Source organism: Chelmon rostratus, chromosome 10 (assembly GCF_017976325.1).
Source record: "Chelmon rostratus isolate fCheRos1 chromosome 10, fCheRos1.pri, whole genome shotgun sequence".
In the NCBI taxonomy this organism is placed as follows: Eukaryota; Metazoa; Chordata; class Actinopteri; order Chaetodontiformes; family Chaetodontidae; genus Chelmon; species Chelmon rostratus.
The window spans coordinates 23,994,770-24,018,980 of NC_055667.1; the positions used below are offsets into that span (position 1 = coordinate 23,994,770).

General features: G+C 40.6%; 2 protein-coding genes across 2 annotated transcripts; one reads left to right on the plus strand and one right to left on the minus strand.

Annotated features, from left to right (window-relative positions):
* Positions 1 to 711: 711 nt before the first annotated feature.
* LOC121612908 (trypsin) lies at positions 712 to 4,790 on the minus strand. Its single transcript, XM_041946084.1, has 5 exons — positions 4,721 to 4,790; positions 3,870 to 4,023; positions 2,171 to 2,309; positions 1,793 to 2,047; positions 712 to 867 (listed from the first exon to the last, which is right to left on the minus strand). The coding sequence occupies exons 1-5, from the start codon at positions 4,788 to 4,790 to the stop codon at positions 712 to 714; spliced, it is 774 nt and encodes a 257-aa protein (XP_041802018.1).
* A 5,264-nt stretch (positions 4,791 to 10,054) lies between these two features.
* On the plus strand, positions 10,055 to 16,162 carry LOC121612747 (trypsin-3). The gene is made up of 5 exons (XM_041945818.1): positions 10,055 to 10,109; positions 13,042 to 13,201; positions 14,425 to 14,566; positions 14,663 to 14,926; positions 15,992 to 16,162. Exons 1-5 carry the CDS (start codon positions 10,055 to 10,057, stop codon positions 16,160 to 16,162), a joined length of 792 nt encoding a protein of 263 aa, XP_041801752.1.
* Positions 16,163 to 24,211: the final 8,049 nt, after the last annotated feature.

Consider the following 24,211-nt stretch of genomic DNA (forward strand, 5'->3'; position numbering starts at 1 on the left):
ACAGTCATGTAAATAACATCGAATCTGTTAAGACATGTAGCAATATAAAATTTGTCCCTGCTGAACAGCGTAAAATTTCACTTGCTAGTTCAGCAGGTTAAATCTTCATTCTGGTGAAATATGTGGACACTATCTCCAATCCCCAGCTGCACCAGTCAATATTTTCATATTCACAATGAATTGAATGAGTGACTGTAAAGTGAAAGGTGTCGCTCATAGAAACAATCGTCTGTAGAGTTGATGGGAAGTCGGGTGAAAATTCTTCTTCTTCAAGTGTGAATATTGTCATTTGACTCGATTTGAAAATAAAAAGAAGCAGGGCTGGGTGAGGATTAAATTATTAATTATTATTATTGATTTAAGCCATATCCTCCCGCTCTACTCATCAATGCAGCTTAAACATCTTTGCTACTACGTCAACAACTGCTCCTACCACTAATAGTGATGATAATAATAACAGGTTTATTTCTTTACCTCATTTTAGAGCAATGGATGAATGAAAATCAATCATTTTGAACATACTTTTAGGGAACTTCATATCTAGACATGATAAGTCTGGCTCTATTAGCAAACCCAACATTATGAAATGAAATAAACTTAGAGTGTAACGTGGACATTTAGTCCTGTAAACACAAAGAAAGTTATTAGTAATAAAAAAAAAAGGGCATTGTAAATAACGAGAGTGAACTGGCTCCTCATCGAGGACTGTGTTCATGCTTTGTCATTGTTGATAATCCAGTTGATCCACTTGACGTAGTTCCTCACTTTGGTGTAGACTCCAGGGAAGTATGGGTTTGCACAGCTGATGCCCCAGGAGACAATGCCCTCCAATTTGCCGTTGCAGATAAGGGGACCACCAGAGTCACCCTGTGGATCATAAAGACCAATTAGAGATGATACACGATCTATTCAAGTCCAGTCTTAAATTGTATACACCAGTTTGTAATATTACCTATTTAGTATTTAGGTGGTCTTTATTCGTTTTTTGGGCGATTTACCACAGATTATGCATATATATTAATACAAATTGCTGTAATATGCCAGAGTTAGCCACAAGGCTGTTCTTAGCCCCGCTAGCACGTGGTTTTAGGCATGGCAACGCTGGTCAGTCAGTCCACCAATTTGGTCCAGACTGAAGTATCTCATCAACTAGATTTGTCATCAAGTTTCATTCAGGCATTCATGGTCCTGAGAGGATAAATCCTACTGACTTTGTGATCTCAGGACTTTTCCTGTAGCACCACAAGTTTGATTTTTTTTTTTTTTTTTACTGAAACGTCTCAACAGCTGGTTCATGGATAGCCATGAGGTTTAGTACAGATATGTGGTCAAAATGTATATTTCACCAAGACTTTCAGGACTGACTACCTGCACAACAAATTCCCAACAGTCTTATCTGTATTCATGGCAGATAGGAAAGCATGCTAGCATGCTAACACACTAAACTAAAATAATAATTAATATAACGGCTAAACATCATCATATTAATGTCGTCACTGCAAGCATGTTAGTATGCTAATGTAACATTTAGCTCATAGCACTGCCAGTACAGCTTCACTGACACATGCAGAGCAATGATGAAACACCTGATAGTTAGTAATGATAGTTAATAATGATAATATACAGTGCACAGGGCACGGTATGCTAATTAAACTATGTCACACAGAAGCATGCAATGCGGAGCATGCAGAGCAATACAAAGAGAATTATTATTATTATTATTATTGTTATAAACAAGCATCTAGTACACAGAGCATGCAACACGTGCATCCGGAAAAAAAAAAATCTGTACCTGGCAGGAGTCTTTGCCACCCAGCCGAGATCCAGCACACAGCATGTTTGAAGTGATCCTCCCCCAGTAGTAATAACTGCAGTAAGGCATTATTCTGACGTCCACAGCACGCAGCACGGGGGACAGGTAGAAACTGTAAATCTGTGTCACACCCCAGCCACTCACTGTGCACACATCATAGATGAGTGGAGGAGTGTTGTCATCAGGCAGAGCGGCTGGCTGGACATTGGCGTTCAGCTTTGCCGGCTTACTCAGCTGTAAGACAAACGGAAAGTTACAGCTAACTTTTAACACGAAGATGAACGTGAGGTGTGTGTGTGTGTGTGTGTGTGTGTGTGAGGTCCATGTATCATATCAGGCTGCTGCTGTTCTGCCTACCTTGATGAGCATGATGTCATTGTTGAATGTCTTGTAGTTATAGTTGTGGACAAATATCTTTGAGACATTAAAGACCTGTTCAAAGCCTTCTGTGCTCTCCAGGCTGTGTTCACTTAACACCACCATCATCAGGCTGCTCCTGGAGGCCGAAAACAGACACCAGGTGCTTCAGAATTTAACCCTTTAACTGTGATTTGCAGTCAAATTATAATTTCAGATATTTGCTGTCACAAAAAAGCGTTCTCTCCTCATTATGCAGCAACAGATTTAAATATAGACAATAATAGGGGATTTCAGATTCAAGCCGTTTTGCGCTCAACAGAAGGAAGCAGCTCATTGGGCCGAAATTAAAGCTGCAACCAGTGACAAGGGGAGCAAAGTCACTTCAGCTAGTTGAATTCAGTAACACACTTGGTGCATCAACACAGGGTTAGGGTTAGTCTGCAAGTAAAGTCTGCAGCATTTCACTAATCACACACTCAGAGTTCATGCCATTTGTCCCCCCTGGACTGGATTTGAGGGTGTGTGTGTTCAGGATGTCTCACAGGATGTCTCTGTTCGGTCAGGGTTGTCTAAAGACATCTTCAATTATGAGGAAATATGTGATAGGGGATGTCCACTCGCACCAAAGAACATATTTTTGGTGTTTGTGGCGCCCCCTATGGGTCAGAGTCGAAATGCTCCGTCAGGTCTGCTCCTAAACCTGGACTGAAGATATGCACCCACATTTGTGATGATTGGACAAATCATTAATGACATATTTTCATTTTCCTGCAAGGCCCTGCCCCTTGCAATCTGTATAGGTTATTGGCGGCCATGTTTTTCAGCCGCGCCATAATGCTGTAGACCCATTTCAGTGTTGATACGGTCCAAATCTAACTTTTTTTTGCAAAAAATTCCAAATGAAAATCTATCAGATCTTTAATGGTCCAAGAGGCTTTTTTTTAGAGCACATTGAGCTGGACTAGTGTGTCCAGTTTCAAGTCAATCAGACTTTCAGCGTGAGGAGTGTGGCCTCTCCAGAACTGTGTTTTTGGGCTTCAATTACAGCGCCACCATCTGGCTGATTGGGCTCATATTTCTTAGGAAGCAGATGCACATCATTTCCAGTTATTGGGCTGACTTTCATGTTTCTGTCTTATTTCAGTTTGAACTGATGCAGCAGAAAAAATATTGATTATAATCATAATAATAAACAGGCACAAACACAATGCAAAAGTTCTGAAAACCAGTGGTGGAATGTACATATAGTAAAGTACTGTACTTGAATAAATGTACTACAAATTTGAGCTACTTTACCCGAGCAATTTCTTCTCATGCACTCTTCACTCAAGTCCACTACATTTCAGAAGGAAATATTGTACTTTTACTTCACTACATTTATCTGACAGATTTAGTTACTAAAAACTTTACAAATGAATTTTTTTGCACATGAAACATCTGAAAACGTACAAGTGAAACTATTAGTCCTATTAACTGATTAACAGAAAATGAACTGCCAATTATTTTGATAATCATTTAGTCATTTGTCATGCAGTCTTATTTTATTTTTAAGAACTCTGAGATTTGGACTGTTGGTTGGACAAAACAAGTGTTTTGAAGGTGTCACTTTGGGTGATTTTTTTTTTCCTTTTTCTTGAACAGGAGTATTTTTACAGTGTGCTACTCATACTTTTACCTAAGTACAGTCAGTACTCACGGTCTCCAGCAGTGGGCAGCAGACACCACCCATTGAGCGCCAACCAATGTTCCCCCACAGATGTGTTGCCTCTTCTCAGTCTGCAGGGACGCCTGATACTTGATGGAGTACGGCGAGACCTCCTGACCCCCGATGATCCTCGCTGCCAACGTCTCTGCAGAGAGGGAGAACGGATGCACTGTCAGTTCTTCTGGTTTGCAACAAAAACTGAATTTACTTCATATTTAAGGCTCTATTGTCTTTATAATTTTAATCAGTGGAGGAAAGTAACTAAGTATATTTACTCAACTACTGTGCTTAGGTACAATTTCAAGGAACCTCTGCTGCTTTTACTCACTGAGGTAAATATTGTGCTTTTTACTCCACTACACTTATTTGCCAGGTTGAGCTACAAGTTACTTTGCAGATTTAGTTTGATAATAAGAAATATAATCAGCAACTAAATTATGATGTTATATTATAGATTAAAAGACAGGGGCAAGACACCCAGTAGATAAACTATATAAAGTAGTAGTGATGAACACATTAATGCATTTATAATTATAATGCAATAATATACATTATTCTGAAAGATGCCTCATGTATGTAAGTATTGTTGATTAAGTTTTGATGCTACTACTTTTGTACTTTTACTGAAGTGTACAAGATGTGAGTACTTCCTCTACCTCAGATCTTAATGCACTATAGAAGAGAGGCTGAGGGCCACGTCACTCCTGATGTGCATCCTGTTCTCACCCTCATTTCAGCCAATGGTCTGTGAGCGGCCCTTTCAACGCAGCTCGACATCTTGAATCTCAGGTTTCAAACATTTTAAGTGCACCCAGGACTTAAAATGTGATTGAGGAACTTACCTGATACCGAGAAGGCCAACAGCAACAGCACAGTCGACGTTTGCAGCAGAGTCATATTTTTACTCATCATCTAAGATGCAGAAACAGAAACTTCAGCAGCTTCTATACGCAGAATGTGCTGATTAATTCAATTCCTCTGACAATCCTGATAAAATTGAAGTATTATTGTGTAAAATGCATTGTCACAAATTATGGTATAGTTAAACCTTTTGTCAACAGGCTCCACAGATGTGCAACAAGTGAGTGAAATATCTCAGTTTAATGCTTACTGTGTTATGACACCTAAAAGCATTTTGTAGATGAGGGGTTTTTAGACTTTGCTGTAAGTTACCGAAGTGCCTCTAAATAAGGAAACAGAGCTCACACTCTTCTTCTTTTACAAACTGATAAATGGCTCGATCACTAATTGGTAAGAGTCTATTCATGAACTGGAATGCATCATAAGTATCAGGGCATTGCTTAAAACATTTATGTTTCACTGAATCACGTTATTTTATTCTGACACTCGAGTATTAAAGGAATATTCTGAATCAATTTAACATGTATTACACACAATAAACAGGTAATAGTTTTTCTTGTTGAGAACACCTTCTTACCTTGAATTCTGGTTAAACTCCTGAATATTAGTCACTAAGTTTGACTGAAAAGCGTTAAAATCGCCTTCTGCTTACCTGTAAACCCAAACACAGGGACCCTCAGAGCATCTCCAACTGGTGGGACCAATGCTCTCCTGCTGCCTTTTATAGTGTAACTGTATCCTCGAGCGGATCTTTTGTTTAAATTATCTTCTCGTCTGGTTTTGTACTGTGACCATCTGCAACAATGAAACTGACCTACTACATGACAAAGCTTAAGTGTTCTCTTCTATTATGTTTGTTTCCAAGCTCCAGTTTTCTGCTTGCACTTTGGGTGATGAAGGTATCAGGGATGGAAACGCCTTCACACGGTCGCATCAGCAGCAGGTTATGGACAGAATAAATGCTTTTGACCTCGTTGACGAGATGAAATTCACTCAGACTAATTTGCCATGATGTGAATTTTCTTGCATTTTATTTTCACACATACTTTTTTTCCCTTTTGTTTTAATAAAGAACTGATTAAAACCAGGTGAATCATGTGATCCCAGTGTTAATTTCCCTTTTTAAATCTATGTGAATTACATATAGGTAATTCAATGGATATTTAAGTTGAATTATTCTCAGTTTACACTCTGTTCTCCCCTTAAAAAAAGGTTACTAACAACTCAGACACTATGGCTCTGCTGTCCTACACACCCTGCTTGGTTATAAATATCAGTGCAGAATCTCACAGAGATAGAGACTACGGCTTCAAAACATGACAAAGGAATGGATATTTTATTTATTTACAAATAATAAAAATAATAATAATACTGATAAAAATAATACTAGTAATACCACCCTATTAATAAAAGTAATAAATGAAAATGGATTCTATTCTATTTATCTAATTTAGTGATCAAATTGAATTTACGTTTCTGAATGCTAATGATAACAATAATAATATGGAAGTAGTAATTGGTTTAAATCCTTTAAGATTCCAACAAGATTCAGATCTGACCCCCTGAACAAAATATTACTCCATTTCATGCACATAACAGATGCAAAATGATGCATACACACACACACACACACACACACACGGCAGTATACAAGCCAGGTGGGTAACAGAGGAGCCAATGCTGGTTTAAACTTGAGTCACATGTTCCTGCTGGGAAACATAGTGCTGAAAGATAAGATAAGATAAGATAAGATAAGATAAGATAAGATAAGATAAGATAAAAACTTTATTTATCCCCAGTTGGGGAAATTTGGGCATTACAGCAGCATGTGATAGCAGTGGGAAGAAAAATAGCAACAGAGGCAGAGAAATTCCAAAAAACGAAATACAAATAATAAAAAAATAGAATATATATGTACATATTATACAAGCAAAATGAAATTTGACTATATAAAAGAAAAAAATATACTAAAAATATGTATTGCCCCGATAACTGTGGAAAAAACAATGTAAGGCCCTTTAAATATAATAATAAACAGTGTTACTACTGTTGCACAGAAGAATAAAATATATAAAAAAATTTTTAAAAATATAAAAAAACAGCAGATTATTTGGCAAACAACATCAACACAGTCTTATGTTAAATGATGCTGGAGTTGAATAATCTGACAGCTGATGAATTGAAGGACCTGCGGTAGCGTTCCTTCTTACAAGCTGGATGCAGCAGTCTGTTACTAAAGGAGCTGCTAAAAGTCAGTGCTTTCAGAGGGCCACCTACTGTTCAGTATATTGTGTTCATAGCAGAGTGTGATAAAGTGCGACGTGTGAAAAGTTGTGCCCTAATGTTTGATCAGATTCCAGGCCTGGTTACCGCTACGCTGCCTAAATATGTGATTTGTCTGGTTGGGGTTGCAGTGACAACAGGCTCAGCAACATAACAGATCCAGAGCCACGTTGTCCATCTGTTCCTGGGGGGACCCGTGGCATCCCCAGGGCGGGCAGGACATGTGATAGTTCTGGTGCGCTCCTCCCCTGCACCTCCTCCACAGGGAGGTGACAGACACCTCAGGTGTCAGGAGGCATCCCGATCAAAAGCCTGAATCACTTCACCTGGGTCCTCTGAAATGGGAGGAGCAGCAGCCCCCTCTTCACTGTGACAGCCTGCAGGAGTCTTCAGCAGAGGTAACACGAACCAAATCCGCCCGAGGCCTGAGGGTGAAGCTCGACCACCCCCGGAGCTAGCTGCCCCAGATCTTTGTCAATTCACACATCTGAGCGGATTAAATGCTGTTCAGCAATGATGTAAAGTGGGATGATCTCACAAAAATAACATGCCTGAAATTACAATATATGCTAATCACCAAAATAATGTCAAGCTGGATGTTTCCCACTCATTCTGAACTGCAGGAACACATTTGTACATATAAATAAATCATGTAAACTGTCACAAAGGACTGGCAGATAAGCGTAATTTACCGTTTGTGTCCAAAAACAGGAACAGCTACAGTAACCTCCTGTTACCAAGTTGATTGCTGTTGATTGGACAGTGCTTCAGATGTTTCCTAGCTACCAATTTCCAAACATCTCACTTAAAACTAGGTGCTGGTTTCTAAGAAAGAAACTAAGTACATTTATTCAAGTACTGTACTTTCGTTCAATTTTGAGCTGTTTTCTTCCATTTCCTGCTACTTTACAGAATACTAAGTTGTAAAAGGTAGCGTGGCCGAGCGGTCTAAGGCGCTGGATTAAGGCTTCAGTCTCTTTGGGGGCTTGGGTTCGAATCCCACCTGCCATAACAATTTGGGGGGCAGCTTGTGACCGGAGGGTCGCCGGTTCGATTCTCCCCACCGGACTGCCCCCCCCCCATTAGCCGGCTGATGTGCCCTTGAGCAAGGCACCTAACCCCCACGTATGCTCCCCGGGCGCCTGATGCGGCAGCCCACTGCTCCTGTGTGTTCACTGCGTGTTGCATGTGCATGTATGTGTTTACAGTGATGGGTGGAATGCAGAGAATAATTTCCCAGTTTGGGATCAATAAAGTGAATTAAAAAAAAAAAACTTCTGCTGCATATTTCAGAAGTTAATATTGTACTTTTTACTCCAGCACATTTATTTGATTACTTAAGTAACTGATTACTTTGCATATTCAGATAAATAATACAAAATATCCACAAGCTACCCAGCAAGTGATGAACACATGAATGCCTCAATAATTATAATCAGATAATATAATGCACATGATTCTGAAATGGGCCATTCTGCATAATGAGTATTTTTACTTTTGGTACTCCACATATACTTTGATACTACTACTTTAGTACTTTTACTCAAGCTACATTTTGAATGCATTACTTTTACTTTACTTTTCTACACTGTGGTATTGCTACTTTTACTTCAAAAGAAAAACATTCAAGTACTACTGCTGTAATACTGTCTAACACCCAATAATTTGAGATACTTATGCATAACAGGATTTCCCCTTTAGTATGTTTATAACCAATGAGGAATCGTTTAAGGTTTGATCGGGAAGCCGCTGCTGAGTCACTGGTACCATTAGAGAAGTGATACTAGCATCAGTGCCACCCCAGCAAAGACCGTAAACCAAGATTATCTCAGGATCTACCTGCATCCTCTTCAGTGAAACATTTTGTTACAGTCATGAATTAGTTATTTTTTAAGCGACTTTCTGTCAGTGATTGAAAACAACAGTTTACTTGCAATCCTCAAGCACATTTTGAAGCATGTTGAGCTTTGTTTATAATCTGTCAAGTCTCACAGATGTAATAAAATCAAATGCTGCTGTGCTGATCGGGATTGAAATACCCTTTAACTCACGGAAAAAAGAAAAACCTGCAGAGATAATGAGCTGAAAAGGGTGTGTTAGAACAGAGAGGAGATTTTGGGGATTAGAGCGTTTGCGATATACAGATTCATTCCAGCGCCTGACAGATGAATGTGAGAGCTGGCAGCCATGTGCAGTAATGACAGCTCTTGGACTGAGGAGTCATGCGGAAAAACGGCAGCGGTCAGCACTCAGGGGATGTGAGAGGTACCCGGAGCGCGGCTATAGCTATCAGTAGCGGGGAGGGCAGCAGAGAGGGCTATTAGCCAGCCGAGGTCAGGAACTCCACAGAGGGATGGTAGCAGTGATGAGACCTGCCTGAGCCGTGCTCCATTTTTAATGACGCCCGGCCCGAGAATAGATGTGGAGCAGCTCGACCTGCTCGCGAACAAAAAAGCTTCTGCTGCTTGTCATCAGTCAAAAACCCTCATTAATCCTTCCTGGGGCATCATTGATGGAGGACTGTACAATGATGAAGAGCTGCAGAGACCCTATCTTTCATTTAGGACGACAGCAGCCCATTTGATCCATATAAGCAGCAACAATCACAAGGTTGAAACATGTTAATTGTTGGGGAGTAGCTGACAGGTCTACAGCATCACAGGAGCTATACGATAGCGTGATAAGGCTCTGCACGAGATCCTGACATGCGGAGTGAAGACAGAACAATAAACACAGCACATGCTTCACCTTTTATGTGACAGAGAATGGGCCTTCATTACCTGGATGATTATATGAACAATGCCAGGGGTAAAGGACAGCCTGATTGGGTCATGGAGGAGGTGAGACAAGGGGCCGAGCTGTGGAAGCTTCAATTATATATCGGTTGTGGGACAAGGAGGTGACCATGGAAACGGAAATAGGAACTATAAGAAACCCGAGAGTGCAGGTGTGATGCCATCCCGTGAAGTAGATGAGTAGCACACAGGTGAAGCCTCTCCCTGCGTGTAGGCTGCTCTTCTCATTGTCTCACTATGGACCTGCCATCTTTATTGGTTTGCTTACTGCTGGAAGTCCTGGCTGCAAACTGTGAGTAAGCCTCTTTATGTTGAGTTTATTGTTTATTTGTGTATGCATGAAAGGGCTGTAAGTGGAGCTCAGCCTCTGGGTTACAGTGACAGGGAAGCTGGGATGCAGACTGTGTTGTCTAACCTCCCGAAAAAAACAACATGCTCACAGTTTTGGGTTCATAAGTTGAATGTGGATTTAATTGGGCTGGATGTGTATGTGATGTGTTGTTAGCATCCCTTCTATTAATGCTTTAAAAGTTCCCTTTTAGCTGTGCTCTGTGGCACTTGCAGTCCTGATGCTCCCTTGAGATGGTCTTTTGATGAAGACGTGTGACTCAGAGCCACTGTCAACAGAGCGTGACTGAGCGCGACTTCTTACGGCTTTAAATCATAAATCACAATAACAGTAAAAGTAAGAAAGGGGAGAATTGCTTGGATTGTACTTTAAGTGGAACGATAAGAATTCGTCAGCGGTAAATTGATCGATTTGATCAGTCTAGATCTAGTTACGCTCATCTTTGTAACGATACTGGTTACAATAAATACACCTGATTGCCCTTTTTTTTTTAATCTGCCAATCCTCTTGTTCACATTTTAAAGTCTAGTTTAAAACTTAAGTCAAATCTGTAATAGAGTTTAAATGCCCTGAAACATGCACATTGTTTCTCAGTAGAACAGTGCAAAGAGATCATTGGGAGATAAAGAGCTTTAGAAATGAAAAGGTCAGTAAAAGTGTGCTTATTCACCAAATGAATTTGAAACCTCTGGAACAACAGATGCAGGCCAACGCCCCAGTTTTGTGCAAGCCAATTATGTTGCAAAGATAAAATGTGAAAGGAGACTCCAATAAAGACCTTGAACAGGTCTCGAAACTGGGACAATGCTGGAGACTGATAAAGATTTACTAATTTTAGCTCCTCTTGAAGAAAGAAGAAAAAAATACATTATAGCTAACTGAATAAATAAAACAGAATGTGATAATTTACTAATTGTTTTTGAAAAATGTACAAAGAAAATATATTTAATCTTCATCAGCTTCATAGATTTTTGTAAATATCTTATTCTGAACTTGATGCAGCAACACGTTTCAAACACGTTGGGACAGGAGCAACTAAAGACTGGGAAAGTTGTGGAACGCTCCAAAAACACCTGTTGGATCATTCCACAGGTAAACAGGTTGATTGGTAACAGGTGATAGTATCATGATTGGGTATGAAAGGAGCATCCTGGAAAGGCTCAGTCATTCACAACAAGGATGGAGCGAGGTTCACCACTTTGTGAGCACATGATTGGATAAAGGAGATGAATACGTGGGCTCAGGAACACTTCTGTTGCTGGTAAATGCAGCTTCTTTGCTGATGACTGCATTCTGTTTTTATTTGCTTTACACAACATCCAAACTCTTTTGGACGGGTTCTTCATAGCTGTATCATCGACCTGCCAGTTTACATTTAAGCAGCGCGAACAATAACCAAATTCAACTCAGCTCACATGACACATAATAGGAGACCCATTATTCAAGGTTCATTTCCAGAGTCATTACATAACTCTTTCTAAAGCACCTTCATGTGTGCCTGTTCATCTCACACACACCCAATCCATCCAGCGTACAGTATACTGTATAGGGTTACCATTTTTCTCTTAACATGCACCACTGCTGCTAATTATAGCATAGGATCGATATCTAGGACAGTAATGAGAGGGTATTGTTTCATCCCTGATGGCATCCCTCTGTGTCTGAATGGCTCCCATCAGTGACGTACACTTTTAGCCAAGATTTTAGGATTCCAAGTGAACCGAAGTTCCCCCAAAGTCCTTTTTTTGCTTGGTCATCTTTTACTTATTCACTAAACTGTTAAGCAAATTGTATCTCCCATTATAAAGGTGTGTTGTGTCAGAGCCTGGCAGGAATGACATTCTGATGCAGTAATACTGAATCTGTGGCCTAAATGTAAACACATAAACTGGAATAAGACAAAAAAAAACGTGCATTTGTAATTCAAACTCACAGAAAATGGCAGCTATAGCCTTGTGAACTCTGTGAATTCTGAAAAAAAGTCCAATTCACTGTTTTAGTTTACATAATTCACATTTTTAAGGGGCTGTTCCATCTTTTCTATTAAAAAGATCCCAATCATATGTTCAAACTCTCTCACTCAAGGTTAAAAAAAGTTAACTGAGAAGATTCAGTTCTATTTAGCAGTGGTGGAAGAAGATTATTAGAAAAAGTACTCAAATTTCAGAAATATGGCTGCTGTTAGTGTCATTATTACATATTATGTTATTGTTTTATTAGTGCTGATGTGTTTATGTGTAAGTAGTATTTTACTGATGTAGTTGGATGGTAGGTGGAGGCAATTATAACTATTTTATTGGATAGTTTATTCTGTAATGGTGCATCACATTTTATGAGCTTATCATATGCTTTTTATGTAAAAAAGGTTAATCTGTAACCAAAGCTGTCGAATAGCTGCAGCGGGCTGAAAAGCGCAATATTTCTCTCTCAATTGTAGAAGCATAAATTAGTTAAAAGAGAAGAAATACTCATGTCAAAGTACTGGAGTAAAAGTACTTTCAGTTTAAGTACATTTTTCTCTATTTGCAGTAGGATTCAAGCCACCACATAAAGAGTAGAGATGTGTGTGAAGTCAGTGTGTGCGAACATCAGACAGATAATGATGGTCAGACTGATGCTCACTGTGAATCAATGCGCCTCAGAGATGAGATTGCTTTTCATTGATCTGCTAAGCCAGAGGCGTCTGTGTAATGAAGTCAACTGTTGTTTTCTTTATGACTTGTATTGTTCTTGCTGATGCTGCAGCTGCAGTAACAGCGTTACAACTGTGTTAGCCCTCTGAGGTCTTTCATAAAACCCTTCTGGGCCGCTTCACATGTTCCTCCCTCTAAATCCGGCCTGAGCTCGTCTTTGTTCCCCTCTGTGTGTGTCGCAGGTCGAGAGGCGGCGCAGGAACGTATCGTGGGAGGATACGCACCGGTCCCACATTCGATCAAGTACATTGTGTCGATACAGACAACACAGCGTCAGCACTTCTGCGGGGGCTCCTTGATAAATAAGTACTGGGTAATCACAGCAGCACACTGCAACATCGGGTGAGCTGATTACTCTTCTTTTTTATTTACGTCTGCTGAGTTTAAATGTTAACCTCAGGCAGAAGCACGAACTTGATCAAGCAGCACAACAAACCCCAGGTCACAGAACACCATGCACCTTTATTTCCTGATTTAGCTTCTTGTAGGGAAGTTGTAGGCAGCAATAAAAAGCCTACTGACACACGATGACCTCAACTTGACTTCCCTGCGTGGAAATGTGCACAAACAGGATTGCATTAGAAGATCCAGTAAATTTTGAGCCATATCAGATAGTCTCTTCTGCAAGTTATCGGGCCTGAGAGAAAACACATGAAAGTGATACAAGCTCGGCAGGAACAATGAAGCTCTGTGGTGCCGGAATCTGACACAAGCATATGACGGGCTCACTTTTAAATGAATTACAAACAGCTTGCCTCGAGAGGAAGCAGCGATTTCAGACAATGTTTGGTGTTCAGTCCAGACTCTGATTTTAGCCTGTTTTTAAATGACAGATGCTGGATTGTGAGTTTTCGCATGTCAGTGTCGCCTGTTTTCCCATCAGTCAACAGACAACAGCTTCACATCACGGTGTTGAGTAGTAGCCCAGTGATAGTGCTGAGTCATTACTGTTTTCTTACTCATTATTGTTCATGTATATATAATCTACTAATTTGCATCAGAAATTTGGTTTTGTTTTAAACATAATGCTCAGATTCTGCTTTTTTATCAAGAAAATATTGTTAACTTATGCACCTGGCAATCTGCAAATTGTTGATAGTAGCGCTGCAGGAAATGATTCAGTATATGTATAAAAAATAATTTTTAATGCAAAAAACTCTGGTCATTCTCTGGTTCCAGCTTCTCAAAAGTGAGAATTTGCTGGTTTTGTCTCTTTTGTATCATCGTGAACTAATTTTTTGGGGGGGTTTTTGCAACAAAGCATCTGAAGACATCACCTTGGAAATGGTGTTTGTTAAAAGCAACAAACACTGACATTAGATTTTTATCTAAACATATGAGGTGATCTCGTTCCAAGGCTGGATTTTTAGTTATGAGCGTAGTTACAAATGTCAGTGGGATGTTCTCTGAGGTGTTGTTACTTCTGGAAAAAGTTGCCCATTGGCTCTCTGTATCAGGTGTCATGCTCTTAAAGGAACAGTATTTTGGAAAAAGATCACAAAACGTTGACCTGTTCCTTTAATATTGATGAGAATGGTGACCGTAATTTGCCTTCATCGCTGCAGGGTGAACAGAATGATGATCGTGGCAGGGGACTACTCTCTGGCCATCTATGAGGGCACAGAACAAGGAATCCTGCCCCAGCTTTTGGTTCCCCACCCTGACTACAACAGCACCACCAACAACAACGACATTATGCTTATAAAGGTACATTTCACAAACTGTTCTGTTTTTCCTGTATTTTTACTCCGTCTGCAAGTGAATTCGCTCTCTAAGTGATCACACTGTGATCTGCCCCTCCAGCTGAAGGCCCCGGTCTATCTGAACAGCTACGTATCCATCGCCCTGCTGCCCCGGCAGGGCGCCTCCATAGCCGAGGGCAGAATGTGTCGAGTGTCAGGCTGGGGATACACCAGCCCCACGGGCCAGATCCCGGCCACCCTTCGCACCGTCAAGCTCCCCATCGTGTCCACAAAAAAATGCAACAGCAGCGAGTCGTTCGATGGCAGGATCACAGAAAACATGCTCTGTGCCGGGTTCAGTGCTGGTGGAAAGGACGCCTGTAAGGTGAGAAGACCTCAGTGCTTTTACTCAGTGTATGCGTTTGTTTTAAACTGAAACATTTCCCAGTTCTGTTTGCAGGTAATGTCTTCATCTTTAGATCCCTGACTGTGCAAAAACATAGTCTTCTTTCAGACTTTTCTGCCATTTCTCCTACATCCTGTCTAAAATGAAGCCAGTATTAAAGTCTTTGAGTTCAATGATGAGGCTGTTTTATCCTTTTGTTTTGTTACTGTCAGTGAATCCCATTAAACAGCCACAACCAACACTGGGTTTCGCAATTAATTCTGACTTCTCTGCTCTGTGTCTGGCACGCCGCCAAAAAATGCATTCGTCTCTACCTCTACAAAACCTTTAAAATGTCCCTCAAACAGCGGTGAGGTACTTATATAAGTATTCAAATTTCATGCTACTTCATAAATCTGCTTCACTATATTTCAGTGCGAAATGTTCTCTTTACTTCCACACAACATAGATAGATAGATCATTTATTCACCAATAATAATCAAACAATGTCATATATACAGAAAAATACACACTGACATTGTAATAAAATAATAATAATGACAAGTACTTTTAATATTTTCAAAACATTTCATCACTAATACTTCTCTACTTGTACTGTGGTAACATTTTGAATGCATTACTTCTACTTGTATTGGAGTATTTTTACACTGTGGCATCACTACTTTGGCGGTACTGAACAGGATCTGAATATTTCTTGGTGGTCTCATTTCTTGGGTATTTTCCCAGCCACAGCTGGGTTCTGTAGTTTTTAGAAAATGTCGCTCAGCAGGAGGAAATCATGCATTTTTCGGGAATAATTTTCAGGTGCAGACTAAGAATGTAGTGCAAAAGTGAGTGTTTACATCAGCAGGATGTTACGTAAAATAGTGCACACAACAATGGAGGTCTATGGCACAGAGGAATAAGATATTTCAGGCTGTTGTTCAGTTCAGTGTTGGTTTTGGTCTTTTCATGTGATCTGTTAGCAATAAAAAAAAAATCGAGGACATCACCAGACCTATACTCTAAGCTTCCTGTTCAGTAAAATATGATGTGATGTTTCAGGGCGACTCTGGGGGTCCACTTATATGTGAGGGCCGGGTCTACGGTGTGGTGTCCTGGGGGAGCGGATGTGCTGAAGCCCAGTTTCCTGGAGTCTACACTGCTGTGTCCAAGTACCGAAGGTGGATAGACAGCACCATATTCAACTACTACAGCAGGTGTAAACAGGATTAGAGCTCAGTGTTATTGACATAAAAAACACTCAGTGGAGACTTTATTTTCATTTCATTTCTTTGATTTAATAAATGTTCTTTTTACCATTTGTGCACATTTTATTATATGTCATAGAAATTGTTTGACATTTTGGGAAATATGCTTCTTTGCTTTCTTGCAGAGAGTTAGCTGGCTGCACGCTAAATATGAAGCTACAGCTAGCAGCAGTTATCTTATCTTAGCATAGCATAAAGACTGGAAACAAGCGGATCAGCTCTGCCCGATGGTGACAAAACACACCCAACAGCATTACTAAAATTGACTAATTAATAATTAATATCTTTTTTTATTTGTACAAAAAACGAAATGTGAGAAACTTGATTTTCTCATCTATCTCTCAGCAAGAGCGGAAATAAGTGCAATTCCTCATGTCTGTTGTTGATCTGTGTAAAACATTTATCAATAATCCACCAACACCTCTCTGGTTAAAGAAAAAGGACACGTTGACCACGTTTCCACGACATCAAGAACGAGGTGCCATATCACTGCCCAGAATCAGTGCTTTCAGAGCCTCACAGAGAACTGTTTGAAATGCTAACCGGTGCTACAGCTACACCAGACAGCATGCGAACATTCAATGCTCGTGCACAGGCGATTGAAAACGCACCAGCAACATCATGCAATCCAATACAGAAGCTCTGCTAAAAAAAACATTGCCTCTGTGATGCTTGCGATGTTCAGGTTTGTAAAGACTGGAACCAAAAATGATTGGAAAACTGCAGCTATTTTGCTAATTGATTGATTCCTTGTCTTATATTGCTATTAAGGGAATATGTTTGGGTCTGACACTGCTTGGGCTTGAGGAAATAGTGGTGGCCATTTTTATTCATCATAAAATTAATTGATTGTACTGAATTGAAAGTAATTGTTACGAAAGTGTGGACTGGACTGCAAGTTTTGTTTGTGGGTTTGTTGCACTGGAATGCAAAAAACAAACATCAAATGGTGAAATTTATGCTTTTGGTCATCTCTGCTAATATTGACTGCAGGCATAAATAATACACAAATGGATCAATTTATTCCTTCAAGATGAATTTAATCAATTTAAGACCATTTTTGCACACAGAATTTCTGTCAATCTGAATGTGAACTATCTCAGTTACAATGGTTAAGAATCTATATACTGCGTGTGTGTGTGGGTGTATGTGTGTGTTGACATGTATTACTCATGTTGCGGGGACATAAGTTTGTTTAAACAGTCACATTGTGGAGACTCACCTTCCTTACTTATTGGGACAGAACACAAGTTCACATAAAGTAATACATTAAAGTAGTAGTATTAAATTTTAGAGTGAAGACCTGGGTTCAGATTAGGGTTAGTACTAGAATTAGGATTAGGCAAATAGTAGTTAGGGTTGGGCTTTGGGTAAATCTCCAAGAAATTAATGTAAGACATATAGTTGGGTTTGGACATTTTTTTTTTGGAAAGTGAGGACTTCAAAGGGCTGTTCAAAGGTTAAGACTTGGTTTAAAGGGCGAGGGTAGAAGTAGGTTTAGGTCATTGTTAGGATAAGGGTGTGTGTGTGTGTGTGTGTGTGCGTGCTAGAGGAAGACAAAGCCTTTTCTGGGCAAGTCAAGTCAATGATTACTGCCAATTTCATGTGGTTTATTTATGGACCAGTGGTGTTATAAACCAGGCACTGTGCATACATAAAGCACCTTTAAGTGTGAGTGGTGAGCAAATGCATGGAATTAGGTACAAAAGAAGAGCTTGATTGAAGCTGTGAGTGTGTTATGAAACAGCGACAGGAACTGGAGTGCTTTCTTGTTTTATACACTTTAATAAAGTACTGATCATCCCACTCACTGGCTGCATTCTTTATTCGCAGAGCAGGCTTTGCTCCTGAGTGGAGACTTTTAACAATGGATTACACAAGCTGTTTGGATAGATAACCCGCAAAGTCCTCTTCACGCCGTCTCATTTATACAACAAGTCGGTAAAGCCATTACAGGGGCACAATTAATAAGTCAGTACGCTGATTAATTTTTAAAAACTACAGCGATCCCTTTTGGTGTAGGCTGTAATTCCTGGTCGTCTGTCACCATGCAGCCTTTTTAAAACGTCTGATGAATTATCCTAAAACTGGACTACCTTCATGAAATATGCATGAGCCAGTCGTCCCTCGCAGCAATCTGTGTAATGGCTCTGAGGCATCGCTGCCTCAGCCAGCAGTGATTCCGGTAAAAGACAGCAAAGACTGTGTCACACCTGATAGGTGTAGGTGTATCACAACAGGATGAATTGTTGATGGCCTACTTCAGCGGCATCTCCGGTTTCACTCCTCAGCCCTGTTTGCTCTGTGATGATGGGTGTGTCAGCGCCCCGTGTGATTGATGGATTTCAGGGCTTTTATTCCTCTGATTTTACAGGCTTGGTTACATAAAGACTGATTCCTTTTGTTCTGGCATTAGAAGGCCTCTTCAGGGACTGCTGGAGTATATTGCCTGACATGGTTAATACATGGTCCTCTATAGGCCCACAAAAAGAAATGTCCCTCAATGGGGTTGTATGTTTCATGTGGAAAAGCATTGACGTACAGATTGTGTCCATTCTCTGAACAGCTTCTCCCAACGGACTCTTTCTTTGGCAGCTGGGAAGACGAAACATGTTTTACAGCCATAATGGCTTCTTTTGCCAAAACTAGGCCACCAGGATCCTCTATTTTCCCATATATGTTATTCATTACTTTCATGCCTAAGGCAGACGTTTGGGGTATCAGGGGTGGCATGGTACACTATATACTCATGAACAGATATTTAGACAGCAGTGGAAGAGGTTTTACTGAAGTGAAAATACGTATACAGCAATGCTAAAACACTCGACTTCAAGAAAACTTTAAATCTTTCTTAAGTCAGAAATATCAACAGCAAACTGTGCTAAAAGTTTGAAAAGGAAAGGGTTTTACATTAAATTTGCATTTAGCATTTTACTGCTGTAGCTGTTTGAGGTGGAGCTACTTTTAACTACTTTATATCCAGTTGTTTCCCACTGAGGGTCCACTCCCTTGCATGGGTCGCTAAATCTGAGTGGTCGTCAGATGATTGATGTGACAGGATAGAAGAAAAAAACAAATCTGTGTTGAACAAGCTTTTCTCAAACTTTAGCTTTTTGCTAGCTTTTTTTTGTAAGAGGTCATAAGATAAAAAGGTTGCAAACCACTGATTTAATGTCATTATGAGCTTATCTTGTACGTTTATATAGGAAATCTTGATCTGAAACGTAACTAAAGCTGTGAGATAAATATAATGGAGTGAAATGCACAATATTTCACTTACAAATGCAGTGAAGTAGAAGTTGGAAATACCCAAGTAGAGCACACAAAACTCAACTCAGAAAATGTACTAATTACTTTGCAGCATCCAGTAGCGCCTGCTGGATCGCCCTGTTGCTTAAGAACATCTGTTTTGATATTCAGGCACCTTTTTGAAGATGAAAGCTGTGCTAACAGATAAGAAAAACAGAAACGCTTCCAAGACTGTCACAACAAAAGGCAGTGGCTGTTAGAGGAAGATGAAAATGCACACGACTTATTTGAGCCACCAGGGGGCATTTGATCATTAAAGCATGAGGAGCAGAAAAACAACAGATGAGGTGCAGGCCTGCTGGCACTTCTTCCTCTTTCGTTATAAGAAGCCCGTCCTCTGAAGTGTTGTGTCTGCGCACGAAAAACGTTACATCATGCTTTTGAATTGAAATGATTGTGAATGTACAAATACATTGTGAGCGTGTTTTGACTGTGCTGGAGAGGCTTCATTAGAGGACGAAAGAGAGAGAGAGGGAGGCGAGTGTTGGTTGTGCAGCGTGAATCTCCCTGCGAAGCGTGCATGAAGTGAGCTCTGACACCTGACAGCCTGTAGCCACAGCTTATGACTGCTCCTTTTTCCCACAGGAATATCAACATGCATACAAATATGTTGTATGATGTCACTTTGTGCGTGCAGTTCTCATGAATTTAGCGCGTATATATGAGCATATGAATAATAGTAATAATCAAATAAACTTCATTTGTATAGCACCTTTCATATAAGAGTGCAAGTGCTTCATGTAAAATAAATTTCAGAATATAACCCACTTCATAGTAATAATAATAGTAAAACAGGCGAAACTGTATTGTTACTATGTTATGATATGAGGAACATTGTTGGTTGTTTTTATGTCATAAAAAGTCCTCCATGCTTATCACAGGCGAGGTGCAGAGACTTGGAGGCCAGACAACTGTTCGAGTTGAGAGGGATGCCAGGAAGCTCCGAGGCATGACAGAAGCTGAGATGAAAACGTGACCAGATTGTTGTGCGGCCATCTCTTCGAAACCAAAGAGCCACTCAGCTTCACAAACAGCCTCTTTTTTGCTGTTTCTACCCCTCCTTCCTTCCTTCCTTTCTTTCTCTCTCTCTCTCTTCTGACCCTGCAGAGATTCATGCACTTTATTTTTTATTTATTTTTTTTTTACAATTTCTCTCCCTAATTCTTTGACATGGCTTCAGCCAAGAGGCTTTTTCATGAATCTGGGACAACACGCATGTGTAAAATATGCAGAAGATGGAATAATTGGCTCAGAGGCAAAGGCTGAATTATGACTTCTTTTTTTTTCTTTCTTTTTTTTTTAAATTAGAAAGGCTAATCATTGCTTGTGCAATTGATTTTGGACAGAGGGGGAGAGACAGAAAATAGTGCCTTTGTGAGTTTTTGTTGAACATTTCACTGTTATACTGTGTAGTCTAGCTTTTTTTTAGCTGCTTTTCATTGTAAAAGCATCCTTGATGGCTGTATTAGACACCAAAAATAGATGCAGGAGGACAGATCCACACGATAATGAGTAGGCTGAGTGGATGAATCAGCCACTCGACTTCAGACCACTTCCATGCCACAAAATACAGCACTCAGAGTCAATTGTCTTGGCGAGCTTCAAACCGGAGACAAAGCGAAGCATTAGCCGATACAGAAAATAAATCGTCGATTCTCATTGGTGGAGACAGAATCCTCAATTTAATAGTTATCTTATCTCATAATTTGGCCGACGCTCTGTGAGGTCTTACAACCAGTCAGCGCTAAAATCCATTACATCTAAAATGGGGCCATTTGTTTCCTCTGTACGTCGAAGGAGAGCTTGTGGCTAAATGGAGATGAACAGCTCGAGTGCTGCGTCCCGACAGTTTTGGCAGTGAACACCTGGGAGAGCAAAGCTGAATATTAAAAACCACTCATGTTTATGGAGTTGGGGATATGGCACTGGATGACAAGAGCAGGAAATACATCCTCCACAGTCGCCAGGCCACATATATGAGCTGTTTAATACATCTCTGCTGCATGTAATCGCGCTTACCACCGACCCTTTCCCCTGAATAAGGACTGTAGTGTCCTAAAGTGTTGGCTGTGTGAGTGTCTTAAATCACTACAGTACAGGGCCCCTGCGATTTGGGGTGTATCTCATAAAAAAGCCAGATGTGGGAGATTATCCTCGTTACATAGAGCACAAATCCCAAGACAAAAGACAGCTGCTAAGATACAACACGTGTGTAAGTTGTAAACAATTGCAAAAAAAGGAGTTTAAGATGTCAGCCTGAGACAGCCTGAAATGGTTTGAGGTGCAGGGAAACAGAGAATGATTAGTATTGAGAAGCAGGATGAGGATGATAATTGCAAGTAACAGCACTTCAGTTTCCATGAAAGACATTCGGCCCGGAGGATGAGAGAGATGTGAAGTGTGTCATCTCTCTTTTCACCCCCGCAGACAGCGAGGGGAGACGGTCTGGAAGGAGATTCTTTGGGTGCACAGTAGAAAACATTTCACTCAGCTTATTTGTTCATTAATTACTAAACACAGGCAGTGGAAAGGCATCTTTGGTTTCGGTTTTTAATGCGCAAAGAGTGAATGACAAGACAGATTTCGAAACGCTGCTTCCACCCCTCCCTCTTCGCCTCTGCTCCCCTTCCATGTCCTTTTTGCTGCTCAGTAGATTTATCAAGTTTCCCCTCAGAGGATTAGCAGAAAGTAGAGCACTTTAATCATGTTTCCTAACTTAGGGCTGCCATCAAAGGGAGGCAGTGCTTTGTTCTGTTGAGAAGATATTGCTGATAACCCCCCCGAAGCCTCAGATCACAGCCCGCTGACATTATTCCCCCAACTCTTTACCAGCTAGTAACGAGATAGACCCACTTGTGAAAACATCCTAACATTACTGTCATGGCTGATTCAAAACACAAACAGAAATGCAGTCCAAAATACTGAACATTTAGCCACATCTCTTAGCATTAGCCTCACTAGTCTACCACTAACACCTGATCACTTCATGAATATGATTATTTATTGTAGACTTAAAGGATAACTTTTGTTTTTTACAACCTGGGCCTTATTTCTAGCATTAAATGCGACCATTTACTCACCCAGACAACTTTGGTGGCATTTGGAGTCATTTTGAAGAAATTAGCCCCAGAGGAGCGGCGCGTTTATGCGCGTATATGCGAGTACTCGGGGCATCCATGCGTAGCCTCTATATAACGCATAATCTGCAGTGAAACTCGTTCATATTCCAATATTTTGTTATGATATGCTGGTGCTATTCCCCTCTGAGCCCATGGTGGCATGTTATCAACATCCGGCGTCTCTAGACAACTACCTCTGACGTGGATGATGTCATTACCGAACGCCGCGCGCTGCGAGCAGCCAGCCACAACACGGCTGACTCTGCGGCGGTCGGCTACGAATACGCAATAACGAACCATAGCTGTGCCAAACTACAGCAAACCTGGCGGCCGCCGGCTCAGAGGGGAACAGCACCAGCACATCATAACAAAATATTGGAATATGAACATATAGAGGCTGCGCATGGATGCCCCGAGTACTCACATTATACGGATATACGCGCCGCTCCTCTGGGGCTAATTTCTTCAAAACGACTCCAAATGCCACCAAAGTTGTCTGGGTGAGTAAATGGTCGCATTTAATGCTAGAAATAAGGTCCAGGTTGTAAAAACTGAAAGTTATCCTTTAAGTTCCTAACAGCCCATGAAGTCGCTCAAATTAGCTCCAACTGGACCAATTATAGCAGTGAAATGCTGCTTACATGTTGATGCATCTGCAACAATATTTCAACTATGTGATTTATATAACAGCGTGTAAGTGCGGCCACTTTTCACTTTGATAATATGAGAATATTTTGCTGATAATGCTAATTCTCATGCAGGGTGTTTTTTCTTTTAACAGACTACATTTTCACTGTAGTTTGAAGGATCTGATCTTCCTTTTGCCATAAATTTGTTGAAACTGAAGTGCAGTTTTTCTGCTTGTTTGGTCGCCGATTTATAATTATTAGCTTCTAATTATAGGTAAGCGATTTAAAGCCTGACGAAGCAGAAGTGACACTCCTGTCTTGCTTGTGTTACGTGTCCCTGTCAGATGGTGCGAAAGATGCCGTTTGGGGTGCGAGTGGAGGATGTGTGAGGAAGTTAGTGACAGAGGGGGCGATGCGAAGGGATTAAACAAAACATCTGATCCCATCAGAGTTGACGGAATATTTCAAACGAGCCACAAGGTTTGTTGTGTTTGGATGTAAATAACTGTCACTCCCGTTACTTTCATAACACACATCCACTGTCTCCTGTCTAATCTTGTAATAAGATGCAGCTTTATGTAACAACAAACTGCATCATTGTTGTACATCTTGCTCTTGGCGGGCGCTTGGCGTGCCTACGTTGTGCACGCCACATTGCACAGAAGACGAGGACACCCGTCCACACTGAATAATGCACGACAGTGAAGTGTTCAGACAGCTTCTGTGATGTTACGTTCAGACAATAGTGATTAAAACATTGTGCAAAGCGAGAGAGGGAAGCTTGTTTTCATATCTATGGAAGCTGAAATTGTGTAAGGCAAGGTAGCACGGGGGCAAAGTGCAGTAATTAATCTTCCCGTGCTCTGATGCTCTACTGTGTAAAACTGATGCTGCCACTCAGAAGAGACCATAATCACACTTCCATCTAAATCTAGCAAGGAGACACAGAAGAGATCT

What these genes read in the sequence shown, in the direction of transcription:
- LOC121612908 (XM_041946084.1), bottom strand. Translation starts at nt 4,790, where the DNA reads ATGATGAGTAAAAATATGACTCTGCTGCAAACGTCGACTGTGCTGTTG. An exon ending in GTTGGCCTTCTCGGTATCAG is followed by an intron (nt 4,024 to 4,720) that starts GTAAGTTCCTCA and finishes CCCTCTCTGCAG; the next exon opens with AGACGTTGGCAGCGAGGATC. An exon ending in GCTGCCCACTGCTGGAGACC is followed by an intron (nt 2,310 to 3,869) that starts GTGAGTACTGAC and finishes TTCGGCCTCCAG; the next exon opens with GAGCAGCCTGATGATGGTGG.
- LOC121612747 (XM_041945818.1), top strand. Translation starts at nt 10,055, where the DNA reads ATGGACCTGCCATCTTTATTGGTTTGCTTACTGCTGGAAGTCCTGGCT. An exon ending in ACGACATTATGCTTATAAAG is followed by an intron (nt 14,567 to 14,662) that starts GTACATTTCACA and finishes CTGCCCCTCCAG; the next exon opens with CTGAAGGCCCCGGTCTATCT. An exon ending in GTGGAAAGGACGCCTGTAAG is followed by an intron (nt 14,927 to 15,991) that starts GTGAGAAGACCT and finishes GTGATGTTTCAG; the next exon opens with GGCGACTCTGGGGGTCCACT.